General features: G+C 39.3%; 2 protein-coding genes across 2 annotated transcripts in view; one reads left to right on the forward strand and one right to left on the reverse strand.

Moving 5' to 3' along the window:
- CPEB3 (cytoplasmic polyadenylation element binding protein 3) overlaps positions 1 to 4,835 on the reverse strand; it is a 168,429-nt gene extending 163,594 nt beyond the window's left edge. The window contains exon 1 of the mRNA XM_045581902.1: positions 4,670 to 4,835. The gene's annotated coding sequence lies outside the window, so the exon portion shown is untranslated. The remainder of the gene's footprint in view (positions 1 to 4,669) is intronic.
- A 103-nt stretch (positions 4,836 to 4,938) lies between these two features.
- Positions 4,939 to 27,799, forward strand: part of MARCHF5 (membrane associated ring-CH-type finger 5) — a 40,462-nt gene continuing 17,601 nt past the window's right edge. Inside the window, exons 1-2 of the mRNA XM_036438555.2 lie at positions 4,939 to 5,328; positions 18,547 to 18,749. Coding sequence (XP_036294448.1) covers positions 5,294 to 5,328; positions 18,547 to 18,749 — 238 coding nt within the window. The 5' untranslated portion in view covers positions 4,939 to 5,293. The remainder of the gene's footprint in view (positions 5,329 to 18,546; positions 18,750 to 27,799) is intronic.

The following is a 27,799-nucleotide window of genomic DNA, read 5'->3' on the forward strand; positions in this document are numbered from 1 at the left end:
GTCTGGGGACTGAAAGGTCCCAGGTTCGATTCCAGTCAAGGGCATGTGCATTGGTTGCTGGTACATTCCCGGTAGGGGGTGTGCAAGAGGCAGCTGGTTGATCTTTCTCTCTCATCGATGTTTCTAGCTCTCTATCCTTCTCCCTTCCTCTCTGTAAAAAATCAATAAAATATTTTTTTAAAAAAACACACACACACAAAAAAACTATTCCCTATTTAATCAGCCAACCTCATTGTCCACTCTTAACTCAACAGAGACCTACAGTTACAAAGGTTAACTCCTTTATCTATATCTTTTCATCTTTATCCAGACTCAAGACTTTCTCTACCTCTTCACCTAAATAATTCCTCCTATTGCTACAAGGTAAAGTCAAACTTTCCCTTGTTTCACAAAGCTCTCTTTTTCTATATATAACTAGAGGCCTGGAGCACGAATTCGTGCACAGATGGGGTCCCTCTGCTTGGCCGGCGATCAAGGCCTATCAGAGGGCCAGCCAGCCAGCCAGGGGGTGGAGGGATCTTGGGAGGTTGGCCCGTGGGACCCCCAATTAGGGCCCCAAGGGAAAAACTGGGGGAGGTTGGGAGGTTGGCCAGTGTGGGGGAGGGGCCTTGGGAGGTTATCTAGCAGGGGGAGGAGGGGAGAAAGGCTGTGGGAGTTTACTGACCACCAGGGGGCAGCTCCTGCATTGAACACCTGACCTCTGGTGGTCAGTGCTCACTGGTTGACCAGTTGTTCTTTCTGGTTGTTTGGTCGTAATGATACACACATATATATATAATATATATATTATAATTATATATATAACTATATATATAAATATATATAAATATATATTTTTATATATTTATATATTTATATATAATTATATATATAATTATATATTTATATAGAATTATATACATAATCATATATAATTATATATAATTATATATAATTATATATTTATATATATATTATATATTTTTTCATATATATAATTTTTATTTCAGAGAAAAAGGGAGGAGAGATAGAAGCATCAATTAGAGAGAGAATCATTGATTGCCTACTTCCCCCTATGGAGGATTGAGAATGCAACCCTGGCATGTACCCTGACCAGAATCAAACTATGACCTTCTGGTTCACTGAGCCACACTGGCCTGGCTCACAAAGCTATCTTTAACTCACTAGCCCATAACGGCTACATCACTTTCTATGCCATTCATTTGACACTTCATCATATACTACCATTATCATTATGAAATATTACATACGTAAGTGCCTTGTTTTATTATTATTATTTTTTAATTTAAGCAGTATTAGATAATTTGTATGCCCTTAAATGGTAGTTATAGTAGCACCTATCGTAAAGGGTGGTACAGGAGTACCCAGGGACATCATAAGCTCTCTGGAAATATCTGCTGAATGAATTTATGAAGAAATTTTTGTGGCCAGCAATGTGGACTCAGGCTGCAGTTTATTTTCAAATTTGGTAATTGACAATTCTCCTTGGAAGTACCTGGATACTTTATACTATCTTTATGGAATGCCTTCAGGGCCCTCTTTTGGTAGACTGTTCAAAATATCATAAATGTGACAGGAGAAGATTAAAGTAACATACTGTCTTAAATTCCCTGACATACTTAGAGCAGTTCCATTCTAAATCCATCACTGGATTATTAATATTATATTCCACAACTCTTTAAGATAATTCCACCTTGTCGATCCTTGTTCTTGTCCTCGGAAGTTTGAGAATCTTTAAATATTTTTAGTAGATTAATTTCTATTTCAAAATATATCATTTAGGAAAATACATTTTGGGCTGTAGTCATGTTACTCTCTTGGCTGAATATCAGTTACCATAAACCTAAACCCCATGTAAAATGCAGGAGTGCATTTCAACTTTTTGTTGTTGTTGTTGGTCAGACTAAGATCTAAATAATTAAGACTTTTTTTTCCTTCAAAATCAGAAAGTAAATTATAATTCCTATTATTCTGAGTCTTATTTGAAAATGCATGAGCCAACACAATATTGATAGACACTACTGAAATTCAGGGTATATGTGTCACTCATGTCAAATGCCAGCAAGTAATTTATTTCATGAGTCTTATTAACCATTATTTTTCCCATACTAATTTAGAAATATTAAAAAATTAAAGTTTGATAAGGAAGAACTATCAGTTATCTGCTTCTTCTTAGCTGCCTTCTGAACATTTTATATGTAGTTAATTAAATTTGTTAACGGCTTTATTGAGATATAATTTACACACTACATAATTCACTCATATTAAGTGTATGATTCAATTTCTTTTGGTAGCCGAAACCGGTTTGGCTCAGTGGTAGAGCGTCGGTCTGCGGACTGAAGGGTCCCGGGTTCGATTCCGGTCAGGGGCATGTATCGATATGTTGGCTGTGGGCACATCCCCGGTAGGGGGTGTGCAAGAGGCAGCTGGTTGGTGTTTCTCTCTCATCGACGTTTCTAGCTCTCTATCTCTCTCCCTTCCTCTCTGTAAAAAATCAATAAAATATATTTTAAAAAAAATTTCTTTTGGTATACTCACAGAGCTGTGCCACCATCACCAGAATCTAATTTTGTTTTATTTTCTATTTTTAAAACTGAAATAGAATTTACCATGTGTATTAATTACCATTCCAACTTTAAGTCTGAGTTTCGTCACCCCAATAAGAAACCTCATATCCATTGGTAGTCTATTCCCATTTCCCTCCAACCCTTACAGCCTTAGGTAACCACTAATCTCTATATCTGAACTTGTTTATACTTAGCATTTAGCATAAATGGAATTGTACAAGATGTGTTTTTGTGTGAGAGTGGCTCCTTTCAGTTAGCATAATGTCATGTGTATCCGAACTTCATTCCTTGTTCACACCTGATAATATTCTATTGCATGGCTATACCACATTTGGTTTATTCATTCATCGGCTCATGGGTGTTTCAGTTGTTTCCACTTTTTGGCTATTAGGAATAATGCTGTTATGAACAGTTGCATACAGGTCTTTGTATAGACATATGTTTCTATTTTTCATGGATAGATATCAAGGAGTGAAATTACTAGGTCAGGTGCTAATCACTCCTGAGATGAAAAACAGCATTTCCTTTTTTTTTTCTATTTCAAAGGATTTGTGACATAGCCAGGAAACAGAATTTTCGTGCAAATGCTAATATCAAATCCTCCTTTGAAAAAAAAAAAAAGTTAATCCGCACACAGCTTTGCTATCAAAATAACTGTGTCATATTACTTTCCAATTTGGGGCTCTTGTAGATATTCTAAGATGAGGTGAGAACTCCTTTACATACAGTGTAAATCATAAAACTAAATCGAGTTTGCACTGGCCTATTTAATTAACATAGTAGGATCAAATTCTATTTTCTGAGCGGAATGCATATATCCATCTCTTGTGGCTAGCTATTGCTTAAGAGATAAATACACGGTAAGAGAAGGCTTATACAGTAGGAGGAGCAGTAAATAGGCATTTAAAATATCAAACACCCTGATTAAATGAAACACAGTCCATCCCCTAGCGAGGCCTGTTGCTCATCTCATAAGAAAAAAAAAAAAAAAGTGAAGCATTAATTATAATTCATCATGTAAGTTCCCAAAAGCCTTTCATAAAAGCATCTTTCAGAAACTTGGAGGCCAAATAAACTTCTGGACACAAATTATTTTCCCCTTGCTGGCAATGTACACTCCAGTTCAAATATATTCAGGAAGCAAACTTTAAACAGAGAATTAACAGCTGATTTTAAAATTCTCCATTAAAAAAAGGGAGGACTTCAAAAGTGGGGGGGGGGGGGGGCTTAAAACAGACTTTTTAACTTAAAGAAAAAAATCAACTATCTTGCAGCAGAAATGAGGCACAACCAAGGGAAAACTACCTACCAGACGTCCTACCAAGCGCAGCACTTAGAGAACGCCACAGGACACATTCGTTTTAGCCAACAGCTCTTTCCTCCGCCTAAGCTACCCCCACCCCCCTAGATTATCAGATAATAACCCAATCAGTGATTTATCATTAGCTTCCCTTCTGATCACCCCCACCTCGAGAGACACACACACACTTCTACCTGCTTGCTTGGAGGTGTCCAGGCGACTGGAAATGGTTAACAGTGTGGCCAGCAGCGGAGGAGAGAGAAACAAACACCCCTGACAACCCACAGCTGAGTAAGCAAGAGCTGTTTATTCACCAACGTGTTCCATTTGGAGACGGACGGCGGGCGCTGGGAAGCCCAGGCACATTTTAGGGGGTGGTTCGCAGAGAGGGAGAGAGACCCTATTTTCTCCCCACCCCACCCACCCCCAACCCCCCACCCCAAACACACTTGGTTCGGGTGGGGACCGGCTGGCCAAGGCAGTCCCTGCCCACCGGCCCCATAGGAATCACATCAGCAGCATCCGAGCATCCGATCCCCGGCGAGGCTGGCGTGTAACTAAGTCCCCCCAAAAGGAGCTCAGGCGCGGCAGGGACCGGCCCCCCTGCGCCCAGGGCTTCAGCCGTCCTGGGTGCCACCCCCCAAACCCCCGCCACGATGACCGATGCGGCGGCCGGAGCTGGTGAGACCCCGAGACATGGCCCAGGGAGCCCCCCCTCCCCACCCCTCCTCTACCTGGCTCGGTCCCACCTGAAGGCAAGAGCTGAGAAGGAAAGACACAGGCACAGGGAGGGAGGGCTGACCTTGTTGCTACTGACAGCGGAGGAGCGGCACATCCTGCTGCTTCCTGGAAAGCGGCCCCGAGCACATTTTCGCCCCCCCGGGAGGAAGGAAACGGGAGGGCGCCGGCCGGGCGGCGGCGGCGGCGGCGATGGGCGCGGCGGCGGTGGCGGTGGTCGGGGGCGGGCGGTGCAGCCTCCGGCGGGGACGGTGCGAGGACTACATCTCCCAGGCTGCTCTGGGCCGCCCCTGCGTCGTGACCCCGGCGCGCACGGAGGCGGGGACGCTCTTACCTCACAGAGGTAGCTCCTCCGCCCGGCTAGCAACTCGGCGCGCCCCGCGGTCCATGGACCGGAACCCCGGGCCGACGGGCAGGAACCCGGGCCGCGATCATCGCCTCCTCGCCCCAGGCTCCTCCTCCTCGCTCCCCGCCGCCGCCTCCTCGGGACGCCCGCAGGCCGCGCCGCGCCGCCGCCGCCGCCGCCGGGCTCGCAGAGCTTGACCCCGGAGGCTGGGAGGCGGGTTCGTGGCCGCCGCCGCCGCGGGACTGAGGCCTACTCCGCCGCTTCTCAGTGCTATTGTCCCCGGGCCCGGCCCCGACCGGGTCCCCCTTGGAGAGAGGCGAGTGCTCCGGCTCCACCGTAAAGATGCCGGACCAAGCCCTACAGCAGATGCTGGACAGGTAGGGGCAGCTTTTTGGGGGGCGCACGCGAGCCGCGGGGAGCCTGGCCCGCCCCGCGCCGGCCTCGAGGCGCCCCGGCGGGCGGGCGGGGAGGAGCCCCGGGGCCTGCAGGGGCCAGACGGACGAGGGGCAGAAAGTTTGGAGTGTCCGGACTTGGGGGGGGGGGGGGGGCCAGCCGGCGGCCGGGTTGCGCAGACTTGAAAGCGAAACATAGTGGGGAAAAAGGAGCGTGTCGTAGGGTGGGAACGCCGCTTTGCAATGGGAGGGAGGCGTTTGAAGCCACAGCTGGAGTTTTTCTTTTTTCCTATTTTGTTATTCTCCTAACTGGGCTGTAAACGTGTGTGTCAGCGATGTCACTGGCAAGACCCAGGCTGTCTTTAAAAAAAAAAAAAAAGGGGGGGGGGGAATGATCCTCACCTAGTTAATTTCAAGGCTCTTTCAAAAAAAAAACAAAAAACTAAGGATAAGCAATCTTTTGGAAAGCCTGATGGGCTGACTTCAGCCCTCCTTCCGCCTCAGCCCATCCCCACGCCCAGGCGATAAGGTCGGGGGTGTCCGCCCGGGAGCCGTAACGGTCACACCTAAGGGTAGAGGTTACGGAAAACAGCCTCCCGGAGCCCAGCTCCGGACACGTAGCGTATTTGTCGATTTCATTGAGTTCACGAGGAAGTTTCATTTGATGTTGGAGCCACTTGCCATTCCTGGGGGGGAGATGGGGGTGGGGGGCTCCAGTCCATAAAACTTTTTGTGAAATCGGATGCATCGCCCTCTGCTGTTCAAATTCTGGTCCTTGGGTTCTCCCTTGACTTTCGGGAGCCTTAGTCCACAATTTCCCCCTTCGTCTGGTCTTAACTACCCGGCATAGCCAGTGCTGCAGGCTAAATGCAAATACTGATGGTCACCACTCCCAAGGGCCGCGTTGCCACCGAGGTCAGCAAGTGGCCCTGTCCTGCTCTCTGTGCTGAGCAAAGGTCCCGCCGTAAGGTGTCAAACAAAAGGCGCCTCCCTTCATTGCGATTCTGCCTGGTTAAACGCTGTTTGGATCCACCACATCCAGCACACAAATCACCCAGGAGAGCATCTCCTCCCAGAATGGGGCATTTCCTTTGGAGCTTAGAATTTTGAGACATCTAAGTTAATAGAAATCATGTTGCTGACATTTTTTTTTTTTCAGCTGGGATTACCCAATGGTCCATTCAGCTGACCGCGAGGTCAGCATTCAGGTCAAACTTATTGACAGCTTTTTTTTTTTGCTTTTTTTTTTTGCGTGTAAATAATCTACAGGCTCCGGGAAGGGAGAAACTCGGTCATCAGTGTTTATTTTGAATGCTAGAATCAAAGCCTTGTGCTCGATGGGTCATCAGTACGTATTTGTTTTATAAATAAAATGCTACGTGATTTTTTTTTCCTCAGTTGTCTAGGGGTCTGATAATTTACCAGTTTTTTGTTTGTTTGTTTTCTTACAATTTAGAAAATGGCAAATTGCATAGGACCTCTAAAATATGCCCCCAGGAGACCACCTTCTATCACTGCCAATTTCAATCAGATAATACTCTACTCTTGTGCAGGGTATTTTGTAATTAAATATTTTTTCCACTGAGGGCATGCTGCTTTGACTTTTATGTGAGAAAAGTTTGTGTCTCCAAAAGCTTATCTGCTTTTCCTATGCTCTTTGGAGATTTTCATAAAAGTAAAAAGCCAAGGAGTGCTAGTGAAGTATTTAACACTTCTCAACAGAAACATAGAAATTCTGACTGCATTTACTAAAGCAGGTGACTGTAATATGGGCGAACCTTTACCTTTAGATAGACCTCAAGGTAGATTCTTAAGATGGTATTCAAAGACCTTTATTATCTGTTATTGAATCAGTAATTGGCAATCTGCCTCCACTTCAGAATCACCTGGGGAGCATTTTAAAGTATAGATGGATGGGTGGCTCAAAACCAATTAGATCACAAATTTCTGGAGGAGGGGTCCTGAGCATTTATAGTTTCAGAAGCTTTCCAGGTGTTTCTGATGGGGTTGAAAAGACTACCTTAAACCATAAGGGATTATTTCATGGTAAGAGATAGTACAGCTGAAACCGGTTTGCCTCAGCGGTAGAGCATCGGTCTGCGGACTGAAAAGTCACAGGTTCGATTCCGGTCAGGGGCATGTACATTGGTTGCAGGCACATCCCCGGTAGGGGGTGTGCAAGAGGCAGCTGGTCGATGATTCTCTCTCATCAACGTTTCTAGCTTTCTATCTCTCTCTCTTACTCTCTGTAAAATATCAGTCGGCCTGCGGACTGAAAGGTCCCAGGTTCGATTCCAGTCAAGGGCATGTACCTTGTTTGCGGGCACATCCCCAATGCGGGGTGTGCAGGAGGCAGCTGATTGATGTTTCTCTCTCATCGATGTTTCTATCTCTCTCCCTTCCTCTTTGTAAAAAATCAGTAAAATATATATATTTTTAAATTAGAATTAAATGGATAGAGAATACAAAGAATATGATAATCTACAGGACTGGACCTCAGGTTCTGGAAACTTGACTTTTGTGTACCCTGACTCACAGTAAACACTCAGGAATGTGTTGAGGTTGTTTTGCATCCCTGATTTGCACCTGGTGAGTAAGCAGGGAATGTAGCCAGTGTCCCCACAATAGTCAGATGAAGGAAAAGCAAGGAGAATAATCTTCTCCCTACCTGCCTCCTGCCGTGCAAAGTGAATCAGAATCTTCACTTTGTGAGGATTATCAATCACAGATGCACATTCCATTAGAAAATATTCTGATAGGAACATGTTGCCTATATTACCTTGTGAGTTATATAACTATCGTAGTTTCCATTAAAGCAACTTCCCATTTTCTTTGTCAGTTGACATCTTTTTCTCCATCACCTCTATCCCCTTTTGACAATTACAGAGCAATACCTGGAATTAAATCATTAGCAATTAGTTATTTTTACTTCCATCTGTATGTAAAAAGTAGAAACTTCACTATGTCCCCTTTGACCATTTGCCCCAGTCTCCCCTAAACTATCATAAATGGATTTATATTTTTCCAGTATTTGTTTAATGCTTATATACCATATATAACAAATAGTTTTGTTCTTGTTTCTAAAATTTAAACTACATTTGCTTTTTAAAAATTGTTTTGATCTGTGATATACATCAATAAAAAAATATATATAAAATACCTAAACATTTTCTTTTTAGTTCATTTCCCCTATGACATTTAGTTTTTATTTTCTCTTTATTATCTCTCTTTATAATTTGACTTTCATTTCCCTTTCTTGTCTGTAGCTCTGCTAAAAGTATACTAAAGGTCACCCACCAATACATGTAATGAAAATGAAACTAACTTCTTAAAACTATGTTCCGTTATGCCATACTATTTACTTTCGATTTTTTTCTTCCTCATATATCATCTTTTTTCTCCTTTCAATCACTTAAGTATGGTTCAGTCCTCAACACTCGTCAGTCTTTTCTGAAAAGTATACTCTTTTACTATTTCATTTTCACCTCTATTTGAATGACTCTTAGATGTGTCTTTATTCCTGATCTCTTTCCACATTTTAGTGTCTCATTTCTAGCTGCTCAATAGACATTGCTACTTGTGTATATATTACTAGCACTTTAACCTATTTAAATTACTGATATTTCCAACTGCCTTTTTACATATCTTGACTTCCTAATGTTTGGTCTTTATTAAGACCATTCTTCTAGTCTACCAGCCATAAAGCCTAAGAATTTTTGCATCTTTCCCTTCAAATTCATTTGTTTATCAGATATTGTGGATTCTACTTTCTCTGACTCAGTTTTTCTCTTCTATTTTAGAAGTGGTATCAGAATTAGCCATGGCACAATTATAATCATGTCGTTTCCATGCTTTAAAAATTGCCAGTCTTTATGTCATCTTTAGGATAAAATCTAAACTTTCAAGACACCGCCGAAACCGGTTTGGCTCAGTGGTAGAGCGTCGGTCTGCAGACTGAAGGGTCCCGGGTTCGATTCTGGTCAAGGGCATGTACATTGGTTGCGGGCACATCCCTGGTGAGGCATGTGCAAGAGGCAGCTGGTCGATGTTTCTCTCTCATCGACGTTTCTGGCTCTCTGTCACTCTCCCTTCCTCTCTGTAAAAAATCAATAAAATATATTTAAAAAATTAAAATTAAAAAAAATAAACTTTCAAGACACCAGTGAAGGAATTTAGACCTACCAATATAATCCAACCCCAACCTACCGTAAGGATATTTTCTGCATTCCACTTCATTGTCCTCTGAATATATCCTGCTCTTTTATTTCCTTATTTTTGCTTAAATTACTTCTTCCCTTTTAATACCTGGCTAACTCTTACCCATCTTTATAATTAAGCTCATATATCATCTTGAAACATTGCACAACTCCTTCAGGCAGAGTGAGTTATTACTTCCTGTGTTTCCATGGAACCTTTTATTCTAGTATATCATATTGAATTGTAAATTATTATTATTTTTTATTAATCCTCACCGAAGGATATTTTTCTATTGATTCTTAGGGAGAGGGAAAGAGAGAGAATCATCATAGTTGCCTCCTGAACAAGCCCCAACCAGCGCCTGGCCAGAGAGGTGTATGTACCCTTGACTGGAATCGAACCTGAGACCTTTTGGTCCACAGGCTGATGCTGTATCCACTGAGCCAAACCAGCTAGTGCTATAGTTTTTTAATGCACCTATTATGTGTCTCAGAGCCTTCTACATTCACCCTTTACCACCACCAACATGCACATTCAACTGGAAGTTCACTGAAAACAGAAACTATTCCCTTATCCCATTTCTCTACAAGAAAACACTGTTGAATTACAATGTCTCCACCCCCCCCCATTATTTATGACATATTAGTGCTTAGAATATCCTTACAGACACTGTTTAAACAATTGTCTTATTTGTTCAAAATCACTTGTTTTCTTACTGCTTATTAAGCTTACGTTTCAATTCTTGAGCCTGCCCTTTAGGACCCTCTATAATCACACTTATTGTGTTTCCTATTATGTTTAAGACACAGAGTATATGGCTGGCACCAGCTATCTTTTTAAAATGTTGCTTCTTTTTAAGAATGAATACATAGCCGAAACCGGCTTGGCTCAGTGGTAGAGCATCGGTCTGCGGACTGAAAGGTCCCAGGTTCGATTCCGGTCAAGGGCATGTACATTGGTTGCGGGCACATCCCCGGTAGGGGGTGTGCAAGAGGCAGCTGGTCGATGTTTCTCTCTCATTGACGTTTCTAGCTCTCTATCTCTCTCCCTTCCTCTCTGTAAAAAAATCAATAAAATATATATTTTTTAAAAAGAATGAATCCATAGCCTTGGCTGGTTTGGCTCAGTGGATAGATCATCGGCCTGAGGACTGAAGGGTCCCGGGTTTGATTCCAGTCAAGGGCATGTACCTTGGTTGCGGGCACAGCCCCGGTAGGTGTGTGTAGGAGGCAGCTAATTGATGTTTCTGACTCTCTATTCCTCTCCATTCCTCTCTGTAAAAAAATCAATAAAATATATATTTTTTAAAAGAATGAATACATAAGAAGAAAAAATAAGAAGAGTACATAAGTACATGTCTTTTGCCCAAGCCAAACTAATTTGCTCGTTGGCCTCTAAACAGGTTTTCTTTTCAATCTTGTCTTTCAAAGTTCTACCCATTCTTTAAGATCCAATTTAGGTTCTGCCTCATTTTTAAAGCTTTTCTGAACATTTCAACCAGAAATATTTTTCACCTCTTCACCAGATTTGTGTAGCAATTCTTTACTTGCCATACATTCATGCATGCCTCCCAATTCTTTACATGCCATAATTCATAAGATGATAATATTTATCTGGCACATTGGAGTCAATTAGAAGGATTTTAGATTTCTGGTGAAACCTTATGGCAGCAAAAATGAAACAGCATTTCTTGTACTGGCTACAATTGCTTAAGAATTGAGAAATGGAAAATTTTGCCAGAATACACTAAACATATGGCAGCATGGTTCAGTGAAAAAAGCCGAGTTAAGGCCTAGATTGCATCAATACCTTTCTGCTTAAATGTGAAGTCTTGGGCAGATTACCTTTCTGGGCTTTTGATTCCTTATATAAGATGGAAATAATTATGCTTTCAGAGTTTATGAAGGTCAGACAAAGGGTATGGTATGAATACTGGTATATGCTCATTAAATGACTTCTTTCATTGTGATGTATTTCTCTCCAGCTTTGCCCTTTGGTAATGTGTCATGATTGTGGTTATATCTCTTTGATGAATCCAGAAACTTTAACTTACATTCCACTTGAGTGAACAGACGTAGAGAAGGTTTTTAGTCTTGTTGGTATAGTTCCCATTTCAGAATATATGGGATATGACACTTTTAGTCCTTTTCTTCCATTGTCAAGTTGGGCCTTCCTTCCATTAACCAGAGTATAGATCTCTACACTTGTTCTGAATTAAATGTTGCTTGTTCTGTTCCATAAAACAGCCATACAAATACATTAAGGAACTACATATAATAAAACAGCAGCAGTTTAAAACTTATTTCGTTGCTCTCTTTCTCTCTCCTACATCCTCGAATTGTTCTATCCTGTTCTGTTACACTCTAGTTTTCATCAGTGATCTCTAGGGCACGAGTCTGATTTCCTAGATTTTTCTAATTATAATAATAAAAGCGTAATATGCTAATTAGACTGGACAGTGGGACGACCTTCCATATGAAGCTGAACTGCAAGGGCTGAGTCCCTTGCATGAATTTCATGCATCAGGCCTCATATATAAAAGCCTAAGCGACTGTTGCAATCAGTGACTCAAACACACACTGACCACCAGGGAGCAGACACTCAATGCAGGAGCTGCCTCCTGGTGGTCAATGCGTTCCCACAGTGGGAGAGCCGTTCAGCCAGAAGCCTGGCTCACAGCTGGCAAGCAGGACCCTCTCCCATGGCAGTGCTACCCCCTAGCTGCGGCACAGGCACAGCAACTCCAGGCCCTGACTTGGGCTCCTCTCCAGCACCTGCCGATTCACGCACTGCTACATCCCTCAGGGGGTGTCGGATCGGGCCAAATCCTGCAGTCCGACATCCCCTGAGGGGTCCCAGATTACAAGAGGGCACAGGCCAGGCTGAGGGACTCCACTGGTGCTCATGTCCTTGCACTGGGCCTCTAGTCCAAGATAAACACCTATAATTTGAGTCTGCAAAGAGAGTCTGTACTGCCAGCTGTTTTGTTAGATTATGTATCCTGCTTAGTTAATTTGTGTTCCAGTGAGAAACTTCTATTGATGTTTTGGCCCATTTTTTCCCACATACTTTTTAAATAGTTAACTTAATCATATAAAGAGTGAATGACTCACAAGTGAACCCTATGAAGTGAGGTTATCTTTGTCATCCATCCTTTCGAAACTAGTTTGTAATATCTATATCTTAAAACCTCTACCTCAACACTTTGGTCTTCTCATTGTCCATCACTCTATGTTCATTTCCATCTCTAAACTTTATTTGCTGCATTTCTTACTTCCATTTACCCTTATCCTTTTCATTTCCAATCCAACTTGAATTGTCATCTGTAATTCTCTCCTTTTCATGAAATCTCAACTATTTCATCCTGTGTTTCTTATTGTCATAACATTCCTGTATTACATATAGCATCTAACATCTTTTCTTGGCACTTAATGTTTTATGTGGTGGTTTTAAATGTATGCTACATTAATTCTATACATATTTTTGCTCCTTGTGGCATGGAATAATGAATGTACTTAATAGGTACTCAAGTTGATTTAGGAGGAGATCTTGAGTAATCTTAGATTTAAGGCCAACTAGCCATTCTTTGAACTGTTTACAAATTTTACTATTAGGAAGGATATATAACTGGAAAAAATTATATTAAGTCATGTAGAATCAAGTGACTGGTCTTTTATAGAGGAGCATTTTATACATACAGATTAATAATATGACCAGTACCATAAGGCTATACATTTATTTTTAGGAATAAGTAATGTTTGTTTGTTTTTTGTCTAGTTTAGTTCTGTTTTACAGTATAATAGTAATTTGTTCTTTGATCACTGAACCTACTGTGGTAATTTCCAGATTTCCATTTACATACTTTGTAAACTAATATGCCCCAGCTTGGCTTGTAGGAAGGTGTGGAACCAAAATAGTATTTACATCTGCAAGTAGGAGGCTTGAAAGAAAATGAATTGAGAGGATTTGAGTGAATATCTTAAGCAGTGGTGACGACCTATTGAAAGAGTGGGAGTAGGGTAGGAGACAGGACTTTTCCCACTAAATACCAGGTGCTGAGCAGAATTGCTTTATGTGTGTTAATTTAGATAAGGAAATGCATCCATAAAATTTAAGCATAAATGTAAAGTTGAGACCATCTTTTTATCTTTATCAATGCCATTCTTGCTAGTGTTAGTTTGGTAGTTGTATATGTGCCAGGCAATTCTTGACCACTTTCATTATCACTTATATAATTCTTTATAATAGGGGATCTTAACAGAATGTTTTGTTATGCTGTAAACAACTTTGGCAGCCTAGTTAAATCTATGAGATCTTTCTCAGAATGTTTTGAAAGAATAAAACAAAATATGTAGGATCAGAAATGAAACAGTATATTGAAATGCAGCTATTAAAATATTAAAAATCTGACAGTAATATAACACATTGAAATACAAGGTCTGTTGTTTTATATAGTTGTCTTAGGGCCATCTCCTTTTTAAAAAACACATTTTTTAATTTCTGAGAGGAAGGAAGAGGGAGAAAAGATAGAAACATCACTGATGAAAGAGGATCATTGATCATCTGCATGCCCCCCACTGGGGATTATATCTGCAACCTAGCCATGTGCTTTTCACCAGAATTGAACCTAGGACCCTTCAGTCCGCAGACCAACTGAGCCAAACCAGCTAGTAAAGGGGCTACCTCTTATATTCAGTTTCTCACCGTGTGTAACAAAATTGTTTAGGTCAGTGGTCGGCAAACTCATTAGTCAACAGAGCAAAAATCAACAGTACAACGACTGAAATTTCTTTTGAGAGCCGAAAACCGACTTCTGCGCATGGGCCACGAAGTTTCAATCGCACTGTAGGTGCGTGCCCACAGTGTTTTGTGGAAGAGCCACACTCATGGGGCTAAAGAGCCAGATGTGGCTCTCAAGCGGCAGTTTGCCAACCACTGGTTTAGATTATATATGGTGGGAAATCTACCCCAAACTGGTTAATCTAAGGAAAAAAAAACTATTTCAGCCAGGGTGGCTCAGTGGTTGAGTGTTAACCTATGAACCAGGAGGTCACAGTTTTATTCCCTGTCAGGGCACATGCCAATTTCTCCTCTTTTTAAGGAATAAATAGTATCCCATGCTTTTTATGGAAAACTACTCTTCTCTGCGACATCATCCATATGTGTAATTTAGGCAGTTAGTCCTTCCCCATTCCCAGCTTTAGGAAGGGTAATCCTTAGAGTGGTTTAAGGAATATCCTATCCCCCAGGTTACAGTGTTTGGGAGGGAGGCTGGGCACAGAAAGCTGGTTTTGCAAAAATGAACCTCAGATTTTTTGCTGGGAACCTCAGATTTTGATGCATTAAACACAAGTTTCTATTCTCTCCTCAATTCTAAGTTTGGAGAAACTGTAAACCCATTATTTTCAAACACTTATTTTCTACTTCAAAGGAGGGAGAAGAGTATGGGGAAACAAAGAAGGGAAGCATAATTAAATCAGACTTCTCAGGTGATGTTCCTGGTCAGAAGTTTGTGTTTGTTTGTTTTTTTAATGAGGAAAGAAAGGGTTCGTACACATTATTTGTTCCTTTCCTTCCTGTTCTGCAGCCCTGAAGACTAATAATTTTGTCTTATAGGCTATTAGCCTAAAACATGTGACCATTTTTATATGCTTCAAGTTAATTTTCCTTGGCCCTATTTCACAGATTAATGTTCTTTCCATATTAGGTAGATTAAACTCATACCTAGTATGGTAGTAAATAAGTTTATAATTTCTTTAGAACTTAACATTTTTTGAACTGTTATTTATGTTAAAAAATATTTAGCCCTGGCCAGTATTGTCAGTTGGTTGGAGCATGGTCGGTCATATACACAGAAAGGTGTGGTGGGTTCAATTCCTAGGTTTCAGGTTCTATCCCTGATTGGGGTGCCTGTGGGAGGCAACCAATCAATGCTTCCATCCCTCTGCCCCTTTCCTACTCCCCTTCTTTCCCTTCCCCCTTCTTCCTCCTTCCTTTCCCCCTTTCCTCCTCAAAAAATTTAGTCACCAGAAGTAATTACTTATAATGTAAGCAAATAAAATAATTGCCTCTTTCATATAGATGACTTTCTCCAAACTCTTGTGGTTTGTTTTGTTTTGTTTTGTTTTGTTTTGTTTTGTTTTGTTTTTACCTGCCATTACTCCACACCAGCAGTTCTCAAATTGAATTGTACATCAGGCTTAACTCCTAATAAATTTCCACTATAAATTATAGTTCATCTAACCTACTATAGTTGTAAAATTATAAAATATCTGAAAGTGCCTGCCTTACATATCAGTTGAATACCTTCTAAAAAGTAAACTGTGAAAATATTTAGGGGTGAATTATACTTATTCCTACAACTTTGAAATGCATCAAAAAATAAAATGGATGAATTAATATGTGATAAAGCACATATATCTCAATATGATAAGAATTACAAAAAGAAATTGGACAGTCTGGCTGATGTGACTCAGTGGTTAAGTAATAACCCATAAACCAGGAGATTATGGCTCCATCCCCTGTAGAGGACATTCAAGAGGCATCAGAGCATTGATTCTTCCCCTTCCTCTCTCTGAAATCAGTAGAAACATCTATATATATTTTTTAAGTGATAAGAATTATAGAATGTAGATTTTGGGAATATGGGTATTCACTGAGAGATTTTCAACCTTTTTTTGACACTTTGACATTTTTCGTAATAAAACGTTGGGGGAAAATAACTTACACTTATCCAGAATTTATAGGGAATATACAAGTATTCCTGTTAGACTAAAATATGAGATGGCCATTGATGTGAGTAAAAAACATAAATAGAGGCAGTTTCATTTGGTACAGCCTATTAAGATGGTCCTGAGTAGACGTGTGTGTGTGTGTGTGTGTGTGTGTGTGTGTGTTCCAAATCTACCTAAAATGCTACATAAATAGGATAGTTTTAATAGATATGTTTTTACATTTTTTTCCTGATGACTAAAATTTGCTTAATTTAAAATTTGATTAATCTTAATGCTGATTAATTATGCTAGTCCAACTGTACTTAGCTACATATATATTCCATAGTTGAAATGAAAAATTTATACTAACCTAGAGTTTCTACATAATCTTCCTATGTTTTATTACCAAAATGATATATCTCATTTCCCAGAAGTACACAAATATAATTACAAAATCACCTCAGTTGTGAGGAAAATATATAACACTTTAATTAACTGGTCTGTTTGCTCTATAACAAAACTTTATTCAAAAATTGAAGGTAAAAACTCAAACTATGAGTAGTAGTGATAGTTGCACAATATCAGTATACTTAATTATATTTAATTATATTCTTAAAAATGGTTAATAAATTTAGTTAAAATTTTGTTATATATATTTTACCATAGTACAATTTTTTAAAAAGATAAAGGAAAAGGAGGCATTTTTGGATAACAATAATAAGATAGTGTGAAAGGTCCAGACAGTGTGGCTGGGGTGGGTCCCAGAGTGTCAGCATGCTGAACAAAGGCTGCCTACCTCCCATTCTTACCTTGGTCGTATGAAACCGGACTGAATTTGAAAGCTTAGTAAAATTATAATTTTGGATATTGTTGCCATGAATACAGTCCCATTTTTCTCTCTATTCTAATTGAGAAGTTTTAATTGGAGCACATAAAATTCATGTTCTACTGTAACTGAAGATCTCATCCATCTATAGTACCTGACTATATAATCTTTCCCACTGAGCATAGTTAGGCTAGTTATTCTGACGGAAGTCACTTACCTAATTAAGTGAAAAATGCACAGTAGGTAAGAAGCATTAATTAGCCGTTGTTCCAATTGTACATTCATACTTTAATAGGGCACAGGGTGAATGGTCTCACTGAGTTAAATTATATTTGCCCTAATAGAACTTGGTGTTGAAACTTGTGTTAATTGGGAGAAAAATAAGGAATTGCAACCTAGTTCCACAAGAACAAATTAGACCTCCTGAAGTACCTATAAAAGCAAAGTGGAAAAATGTTATAAATTTAACCATCTCAATAGAATTTTTTCTTAATATAAGAAGCATCTCAGCCCTGGCTCAGTTGGTTGGAGCATCGTCCCATACACTAAAAGGTTACAGGTTCTATTCAAGTATATATAATACCTAGGTTTTGGGGTTCATTCGGGAGGCAAGCAAGTGATGTTTCTTCTCTCTCTCACCCTCTCTTCCCTCCCTCCCTATCTCTCTAAATCAATAAACATATTCTCAGGTGAGGATTAAAAAATGGACTTCTCTGATTAGCATATGTGTTTGAACCTTTAAAAAGAAAACATACTTGAGACTTCTAAACTTCAAGTGTAATAAGTATAATTCAAAAGGAAAACCAATCATACCTATAATGAAATCATGTAGACCCAAATTTATCATGTCATTATTCTAAAACAGTTTATCCTGATGTCTTCATTTCTTCTTCCCTTTTGCTGTGCGTGTGTGTGCGTGTAAGTGTGTGTGGTTTTTGTTTGTTTGTTTTTTAATTTAACCATCTTTCTCTTTTCTTATAGTTATGCTTTACCAGAAAGAAATGGGCGGGGGTTTTCCCTCAGTTGAAAATTGAATGAGACCATGTGTGAAATCACTTGTACAATACTTTAGTTTTCCAAGTTCAAGAGGTTAAAAGGTTAGTGTTGAAATGGGGGGAACACTGAATTTCACATACTTCTGTGCTTACCACTCATCAAAGAATTATTAAGTCTTATAACACAAAAGCAGCCTGTGGCTTTGCTTTCACTGGTTCATTACAGAAGATAAATTACTAGAAAGATGGAGGGAATTACATAAAAACGAACAGTTCTGCAGATGAATAAAAGGATAACCAGAAAAAGAAGTTATTCTTACTGGAAATGTACTGATGGTTTTGTCTCCTCAGTCTTTTAATGTAGAATAGAGGTTCTATAAAACCATAGTAGGGTCATCTCATTAAGTGAGAGCTGCAGTGGAGAGAAAGTTGAGGTCTTAAAGATGATGTCATTTTCTCTTTTAATTTACAGAAGTTGCTGGGTGTGTTTTGCCACCGATGAAGATGATAGAACTGCTGAATGGGTGAGACCATGCAGGTGCAGAGGATCTACAAAATGGGTGCACCAGGCTTGTCTACAGCGCTGGGTGGATGAAAAACAAAGAGGAAACAGTACCGCCAGAGTGGCATGTCCTCAGTGCAATGCTGAATACTTAATAGTTTTTCCAAAGTTGGGTAAGAAGATCCTTAAAAGCAATGCAGACATAAATGATGTTATTACACATAATTCTGTGATCTTGGGTTAATTTTAAAGTGAGCCATCTCTGCTTTTTTGTGAATTTCTTATTCTTTTTCTATTGCTTCCTCTAAATGTCAGGCATTTATTTGTTTTGTTAACCGTTTACATTATCCTTAATATATCCCCAGATCCATTCATTAGTCTGTGCATTAAATGTTTTCATTTGGTTGAGTGGATAAAGAACTTGGACCTTAACTTTGTGGATAAAATCAAATAATAAAGCTATAATAAAAAGCTGACTAAAGAACTTCATTCTCTGGAGACTATTGGTATAGAAAAAAACAAAAAACAATAGTGTTTTCTTCCTAATACTTATTCTTACTTCAGTATTAAGGAATAAAAGTAGAGAAATTAAAATTTTAAGAAAGGACAATGTTAAACTAATCTTTGGAATCTATTTATGTGGTTATCTTGGATGAAAACTGCTTTCCTTTTTCTGCAAATTGGTGAGCAAGGAACTACCAAAAGTCATTCTAGCATTGAAAAAAAGTATAGCAGACTATTGAAAGCAGTAACTAACACTGATATTTAGTTAGCATGTTCCATCCAACTAAGTGTTTATAAACTGGTATCTTTTTCCTCATGCCAATTATAAACATTTTTAATATCCTTGGCTATAATTAAGAGGTATATGAAGACAATTTGGTTTTGAGAAGGTTAGAAGAAAATAATGACTTTTGGGGGAGTAAGTTCAAGGAGAAATTGGAAATAATTATTAGATATGTTGCTTTTTCTAAATGCTATACATATTGAAATCAGACCCATTTTTTTAAATGAGGCGATATAAATGAAGTGCTTTTATAATGTGAGAAGTTTAATAAGGGCAAACAAAATTTCCATTGTTGTCTAATGCATAGGAAGAAAGGCTAGCTTTCTATGAAAGGAAAATAGCATAGTAGAGAAGGTAGCGTTTCTCAAACATTTAAATGGGTCTTGATTCATTACCACTGATTTCAGAGAAAGTAAACTCAAAAGAGTAATCCAAAAATTTTTATTATCAGAGCAGTGTTTTAAATAATTTAAATATGGGGGAAACAATTACTGCTGCAATCTTTGCATTGATATCTGGTTCATTGATATTTACCTGTCTTTTCTTACTCTTTATTTCTACTAAATTAGGTGTCTTTAACTGGTTTTAGTATAGGGGTAATAATACTGGCCTCATAAAACAAGTTGGGAAGTGATCTCACATTTTTTGTGAAGAATGTGTGAAGGATTAGTGTTGATTCTTTAAATGTTTGATGACAGTGAAGCTCTTTGGTCCTGGTCATTTTTTATAGAGAATTTTTTTAATCACTAGTTTAATCTTTTTATTTATAGTACTATTCATATTTTCTATATTGTTTTGAGTTAGTTTTGATAGTTTGTGTCTTTCTGGATTGTGTCCATTTTATTTAGGTTATCTAATTTGTTGGAATATAATGGTTCATAGTATTCCTTTATAATCCTTTTTATTTCTGTAAGGTTGGTACTGTAAGGTTAGTTCATGGTTTTAGTAATTTGAATATTCTTTTTTTTTCTTGGTCAACTTAACTAAAGTCTTATCAATTTTATTGATCTTTTCAAAGACTCAACTTTGGTTTTATTGATTTTCTCTTTTATTTTCTATTTCATTTATTTTCACTCTAATCTTTATAGTTTCCTTTTTCCTGGTTGGTTTGGGGTTAGTTTGCTTTTTTTTCCCTTGTTTTTTAAAGGTGGAAGTTTAGGCTGAAACCGGTTTGGCTCAGTGGATAGAGCGTCGGCCTGCGGACTGAAGGGTCCCAGGTTTGATTCCAGTCAAGAGCATGTACTTTGGTTGCGGGCACATCCCCAGTAGGGCTTGTGCAAGAGGCAGCTGATTGATGATTCTCTCATCGATGTTTCTCTCTATTCCCTCTCTCTACCTCTCTGTAAAAAAATAAATAAAATATATTTAAAAAAAAAAAAAAGGTGGAAGTTTAGATTATTGGTTTTGTTTTGTTTTTAATAGAATTTATTTTTTAGAGCAATTTTAGGTTCACAGCAAATTGAGAGGCAGATACAGAGATATCCTATACTAGAGGCCCAGTGCATGAAATTTTGTGCACTGGGTGGGAGCATGGGTGCCCCTCAGCCCAGCCTGTGCCCTCTCACAGTCCAGGACCACTCACTCCTTACCACCTGCCTGCCAACTATGAGCCTGACTTCTGGCTAAGCGGTGCTCCCCCTTTGGAAGCGCACTGACCACCAGAGGGCAGCTCCTGTTTTGAGCATCTTCCCCCTAGTGGTCAATGTGCATCATAGCAACCGGTCATTCCACATTCAGTCAATTTGCTTATTAGGGTTTTATTATATAGGATACTTCCTGCCTCCTCCATTATCAACCCCTTTCGCCAGAGTGATACATGTGTTGCAGTTGATGAACCTATATTGACAGGTCATTATTACCCTAAGTCCATTGTTTATATTATTGGTGTTGTACATTCTATGGATTTGGACACATATGTAATGACATGTATCTATGTTTAAAGTATAATACATAGTGTTTTCACTGTCTTCAATATATTTTGCCTTTTTCAGAATGTCATATGGTTGGAATCATATAGTATATAGCCTTTTCAGATTGGCTTCTTTCGGTTAGTAACAAATATTCAAAATTTCTCTATGTCTTGTTAGTTCGTTTCTTTGTAGCACTGAAAAATATTCCATTATCTGGATGTACCACAGTTTATTTTTCCTACTAAAGCACAAGTTGGTTGCTACCAAATACTGACAGTTATGAAAAAGCTGCAGTAAACATCTGTGTGCGGGGTTTTGTGTGTTTTTGTTGTTAATCCTCACCTGAGAATTTTTTTTTCCACTGATTTGTCGAGGGAGAGAGGGAAGAAGGAAGAAAGAGAGAGAGAGAGAGGTGAGGGAGACACATCAACTGGTTGCCCCCACATGTTCCCTGACTGGGGCTGGGAATCAAACCCGAGACCCTTTGGTCTGCAGGCCAATGCTCCAACCCCACAGCCAAATCTGCCAGGGCATGTGTGCAGGCTTTTGTGTGGAGATAAGTAAATCCCAAGGAACATGATTACTGGATCATATGGTATGAGTATGTGTAGTTTTGTAAAAACAAAAACAAAAAAACTGCCAAAATGTCTTTTAAAGCAGTTGTATAGTTTGTTTGTTTTTTGTTTGTTTGTTTTTTTATTTAGAATATGTATTTTTTATTTTTTTTATTTTTTTAATATATTTTATTGATTTTTTTTTTGCCCCCCTCCTTCCCTCCCACACATCCCCTCCCTCCCCAGAGTTTTGTGTCCATTGGTTGTACTTATATGCATGTATAAAAGTCCTTCGGTTGATCTCCCAGATCTTCCTCCCCTCCCCGCTGTAATTTGACAGTCTACTTGTTGATATACTGTCTCTATATCTATCTTTTGGTTCATCAGTTTATAATGTTCTTTATCATCCACAAATGAGTGAGGTCATGTGATGTTTCTCTTTCATTGATTGGCTTATTTCACTCAGCATGATGTTCTCCAATTCCATCCAGGTTGCTGCAAATGATGAGAATTCCTTCTTTTTTATGGCAGCATAGTATTCCATTGTGTAGATGTACCATAGTTTTTGGATCCAATCATCTGCTGACGGGCACCTAGGCTGTTTCCAAATTCTGGCTATTGTAGATTGTGCTGCTATGAACATAGGGGTGCATATATCCTTTCTGATTGGTGTTTCTAGTTTCTTGGGATATATTCCTAGAAGTGGGATTACTGGGTCAAATGGGAGTTCCATTTTCAGTTTTTTGAGGAAACTCCACACTGTTCTCCATAGTGGTTGCACCAGTCTGCATTCCCACCAGCAGTGCACGAGGGTTGCTTTTTCTCCGCAACCTCGCCAACACTTGTCGTTTGTTGACTTGTTGATGTTGGCCATTCTGACAGGTGTGAGATGGTACCGCATTGTTGTTTTGATTTGCATCTCTCGGACAATTGGTGACTTTGAGCATGTTTTCATGTGCCTTTTGGCCTTCCTTCTGTCTTCTTTTGAAAATGTTCTATTTAGGTCCATTGCCCATTTTTTAATTGGATTATTCATCTTCCTTTTATTTAGTTGTATAAGCTGTTTGTAGCAGTTGTATAGTTTGTATTCCTGCCAGCAATGAGTTCCTGTTGCTTTATATCTTTGTCAGCATTTGGTGGTGTCAGTGTTTTGGATTTTAGACATTTGGTGATAATCATCTTCTTTAATGAGGTGTCAAATCTTTTGAAATTTTTAAAAGGTTACTCTCTTGTTGAGTTTTACGTGTTCTTTATATGTTTTTTATAACAGCCTTTGATCTGGTATATCTTTTGTAAATACTTTCTCCCAGGCCATAGTTTCTTCTCATTTTCTTGATCTTGCTTCTTTTTTTAATGTGGTCATTTACAGCTCTAAATTTCTAAGGACTGCTGAGATTTCTTTTTTGACCTGTTGATAAATTTCCCAAGTGTCATTCTGTTATTGATTTCTAATTTCCTTTATTTCCTTGTGGCTCTTTTACCAGTCCTTCGTTGAAAGTAGGATATAAAGTCTTTCACTTTGGTTAATTATCTATTTCTCCATTCCTTCCATGTTATGCTTCATTCATTTTGGGCTCTGTTGTTAGGTGCATATATTTTTCTAATTGTTTTAAGTTCTATCTTGATGGATTGTCCCTTTTACTAATATAAATTTCCTTCTTTGTTTCTACTAACAGTTTTTGTCTTTAAGTTGGTTTTAACTGTAAAATCAACTTTAAGTGTAGGCACTCCCTCTCTCCTGTCTTAATATATTAGTGGTAAATTCTTAGGTTATTTTCAAGTGAAACTTTTATTACAGTTTTGTTATTTCTTTACTTTATTCTCAACAAAGCATCAATTTAAAATTATGTATAGAGGGTGCCCGGCTAGCTCAGTCGGTAGAGCACGAGACTCTTAAAATTATGTATAGAGTTGAAAATAACTAATAATCACCCTCAAAAAATGGTTGCAAGCCCAGCTGGCATGGCTCAGTGGTTGGGCATTGACCTAACAACCAAGAAGTCACAGTATGATTTACTGTCTGGGCGCATACCTGGATTGTAGGTTCAATCTCCAGTAGGGGCCTACATGAGGCAGTAGATCAATAATTCCCTCTCACTATTGATATATCTCCCTCCCTCCCTCTCCTTTCCTCTCTGAAATCACTAAAAAATAAAATAAAATAAAATAGATACACACACACACACAAACACTGGAGGCCTGGTGCACGAAATTCATGCAAAGTGGGAGGTATCCCTCAGCCCAGCCTGCACCTTCTCCAATCTGGGACCCCTCAAGGGATGTCCCTCTCACAATCCAGGAGTGCTGGCTTCCAACTGCTTGTCTGTCTGCCTTTCTGATTGCCCCTAACCGCATCTACCTGCCACCCTGATCACCCCCTAACCACTCCTCTGCCAACCTGATTGAGGCCTTAACTGTGCCCCTGCTGGCCTTATTGCCCTTAACTGCCCTCCTCTGCAGGCCTGATTACCTCTAACTGCCCTTCCCTGCAGGCCTGGTCCCCCCAATGCCCTCTATTGCAGGCCTGGTCCCTCCCAACTGCCTTCCCCTGCTGGCCTGATCACCCACATCTGCCCTCCTTTGCAGGCCCATCCCTTCAAACTGCCCTCCCCTACTGGTCATCTTGTGGTGGCCATCTTATGTCCACATGGGGGCAGCCATCCTATGCCTTGGAATGATGGTCAATTTGCATATTACTCTTTTATTATATAGGATAGAGGCCTGGTACATGGGGGGGGGCGCGGCTGGTTTACTCTGAAGGGTCGTCCCAGATCAGGATGGGGGTTCCCTTGGGGTGTGGGGCAGCCTGGGCGAGGGGCCTGTGGTGGTTTGCAGGCTGGCCACTCCCCTAGGCAACCCAAGCAGAGGCCCTGGTATCTGGGATTTATTTATCTTCTAGAATTGAAACTTTGTAGCCTTGAGCTTCCTGCTCGCTCTTATTTATCTTCTAGAATTGAAACTTTGTAGCCTTGAGTGGAGGCCAAGGCAGGCCAGGGCTGCAGGAGCTTGGCTTCCTCCATTGCCGGGGTAAACTCAAACCTCCTGCTCTCTCCAGCTCCATGGCTGCCGCCATTTTGGTGGGATTTATTTATCTTCTGTAATTGAAATTTTGTAGCCTTGAGTGGAGGTCTGGGCCTGCGAGGGTGTGCAGAAAGCTTAGCGTCCTCCATTGCTGGGGAAAGCCAAGCCTCCTGCTCCTGATTAATTTGCATACTTGCTCCTGATTGGCTGGAGGGCATGGCTTGTGGGTGTATCGGAGTGGTGATTAATTCTCATATTGCTCTTTTATTAGATAGGATATTTTTAAATGGTTGTAAAATGTTGAGTGTAAAGCTTAAAAAGGAAATATTCACTAGGGATAATGAGAGATGGTTCTTAGGAGAAACTTTTCTTTAAAAGTTTAGCAAATAGAAATAATAATTACAATTTTATTTTATAATATTATTAATAATATTAACAGTGAGCTCCAGCTGGTGTGACTTAGTTGGTTGGAGCATCGTCCTATGGACCAAAGGGTTCCAGATTCCATTCCTAGTCAAGGCACATATCCAGGTTGCAGATGCAATCCCCTGTTGGAGCATGTGCAAAGGCACCCCAATCGATCAGTCTCTCTCTCTCTCCTCTCTCTCTCTCTCTCTCTCTCTCTCTCTCTCTCTCTCTCTCTCTCTCTCTCTCTCTCTCTCTGTTTCTCTTTCCCAATGTCCCCCTCTGTTCCCCTCTGTCTCCCTCCCTTCCTCTCTAAAACCAATAAGAAATAATAATAATAGTGATATCAATAGCTATTATTTGCTAACAGCCTACTACTATTTGCCAGACACCATGATGGTCACTTTGCCTATAGGTGACCTATGAGCCACCTACTGTTTCATAGGTCAACACTGAACCTTGACTGCTAGGCATTAGGGTCTGTTTTGTATGGATTAGAGACCTAATATTACTTGTAAAAAAAAAATAGTATTTTTTATCCTTATATTTTTTTAATTGACGAGAAAGATCATTTGTCATCATAGAAAGTCCCATTTTCTGGATTTTATTATTACTTGCACTGCAAGAATACTTAGGTAATGTGTTGCTCTGTCCTAGCATATCTTATAAACTGTTGGTTAGATCTCATTGATGAGATTATGAGTTGGTTGTGTGTTTTTTGCAGAATATTTCATAGATGGTCCTGTGTACTTAATATATCACAACATGAAGCATATAATGTACACGTGTCATATAAAGAAGAGACATTATAATTAATACCTCAGAAATACGAAGGAGCCTAAGAGACTTTTATTTTAACAATTATTTGCCAACAAATTGAATAACCTAGAGGTAAAGGATAAATTCCTAGAAACATACAACCTACCAAGACTAAATCATGAAGAAATAAAAAATGTGAACAAAACAAGTAAGGAGGTCATAAACCTGCAACAATGAAAAGCCCAGGACCAGTTGGTTTCATTGTTGAATTCTACCAAACTTTTGAGGAAGAATAAATGCCAGTTCTTCTCAAACTCTTTAAAAATTGAAGTGGAGAAAATACTGCCAAACTTGTTTCATAAGTCCAGCATTATCCTGATACCAAAACACTACAAGAAAACTACAACCCAATATCCCTGATGAATACAGAGATACTAGCAAACAAAATTCAACAGCACATTGAAAGGATCATACATCATGGTGAGGTGGAATTTATACCTGGAATGCAAGAATGGTTTATTGCAAATGAATGAATGTGATACACCACATTAACAGAATGAATGTGATACACCACATTAACAGAATGAAAGTGAAAATTATATCATTTTCTAATAGATGCAGAAAAAGCAACAAATTGGAAATAAAAGGAACACTTCAACATAATAATGGCCACATATGACAAATCCATGGTTAAGCATTATACCCAACATTGAAAAGTCAGAAGCTTCTCTACAGAGATCAGTAAGACAAGGGGCATCCATTTTCACACTCCTATTCAACATAGTACTGGAAGTCCTAGCCAGAGCAGTTCAGCAAGAAAAAGATATTTTAAAAAATCCAAATCAGAGAAAATATAGTAAAATTGTCTTTTTTTGCAGATAATATGACCTTATATATAGAAAATTCTAAAGACTATCCCTCCCAAAAAAAAAAAAAAACCCACACACACAAAAAAAGCTTATTAGCCTGGCTATGGTGGCTTAGTAGTTGAGCATCAACCTATGAACCAAGGGGTCACCAGTTTGATTCCTGGTCAGGGTACATGCCCGGGTTGTGGGCTCAATTCCCAGTAGGGGACCTGCAGGAAGTAGCCAATCAATGATTGTCTCTCATTGATGTTTCCATCTCTGTCTCTAAAAATGAGTAAAAACATTTTTTAAAGTGTCTTTTACATTTTAAAAAAAGCTTGTTAGAACTAATAAACTAATTTAGTAAAGTTGCAAGATATAAAATCAGCATACAAAAATCAGTTACATTTCTATATACTAACAACATATCTGAAAAAGAAATAAAGCCAGTTTACTTGTAATATCAAAAGAATAAAATGCTTAGGAGTAAAACTAAAAATTACAAGACGTTACAAGAAATGAAGATACAAATGGACAGATATCCCATATTATGGATTAGGAAAAATTAATGTTAAAATGTTCAGGGAGAGTAAGGAGATCTGGGGGAGATAAGAGATCAACTGAAGGACTTGTATACATGCATATAAGTACAACCAATGGACACAAAACTCTGGGGAGGGAGGGTATGTATGGGAGGGGGGGGCAATGTTAAAATATGTACACAGATAATTTAATAAATAAATAAATAAAAATGTTCATTCTGCCCAAAGTCATATACAGATTCATTGTAACCTGTATTAATATTCTGATGTCATTTTTCACAGAAGTAGTAAAAATTATCCTAAAATTTATATGGAACCACAAAAGAACTCTACTAGTCCAACCAATCTAGAGAAAAAAGAACAAAGCTGGAGGCATAACACTTTCTGATTTCAAACT

This window comes from Pipistrellus kuhlii, unplaced genomic scaffold (assembly GCF_014108245.1).
Source record: "Pipistrellus kuhlii isolate mPipKuh1 unplaced genomic scaffold, mPipKuh1.p scaffold_m20_p_15, whole genome shotgun sequence".
Lineage (NCBI taxonomy): Eukaryota > Metazoa > Chordata > Mammalia > Chiroptera > Vespertilionidae > Pipistrellus > Pipistrellus kuhlii.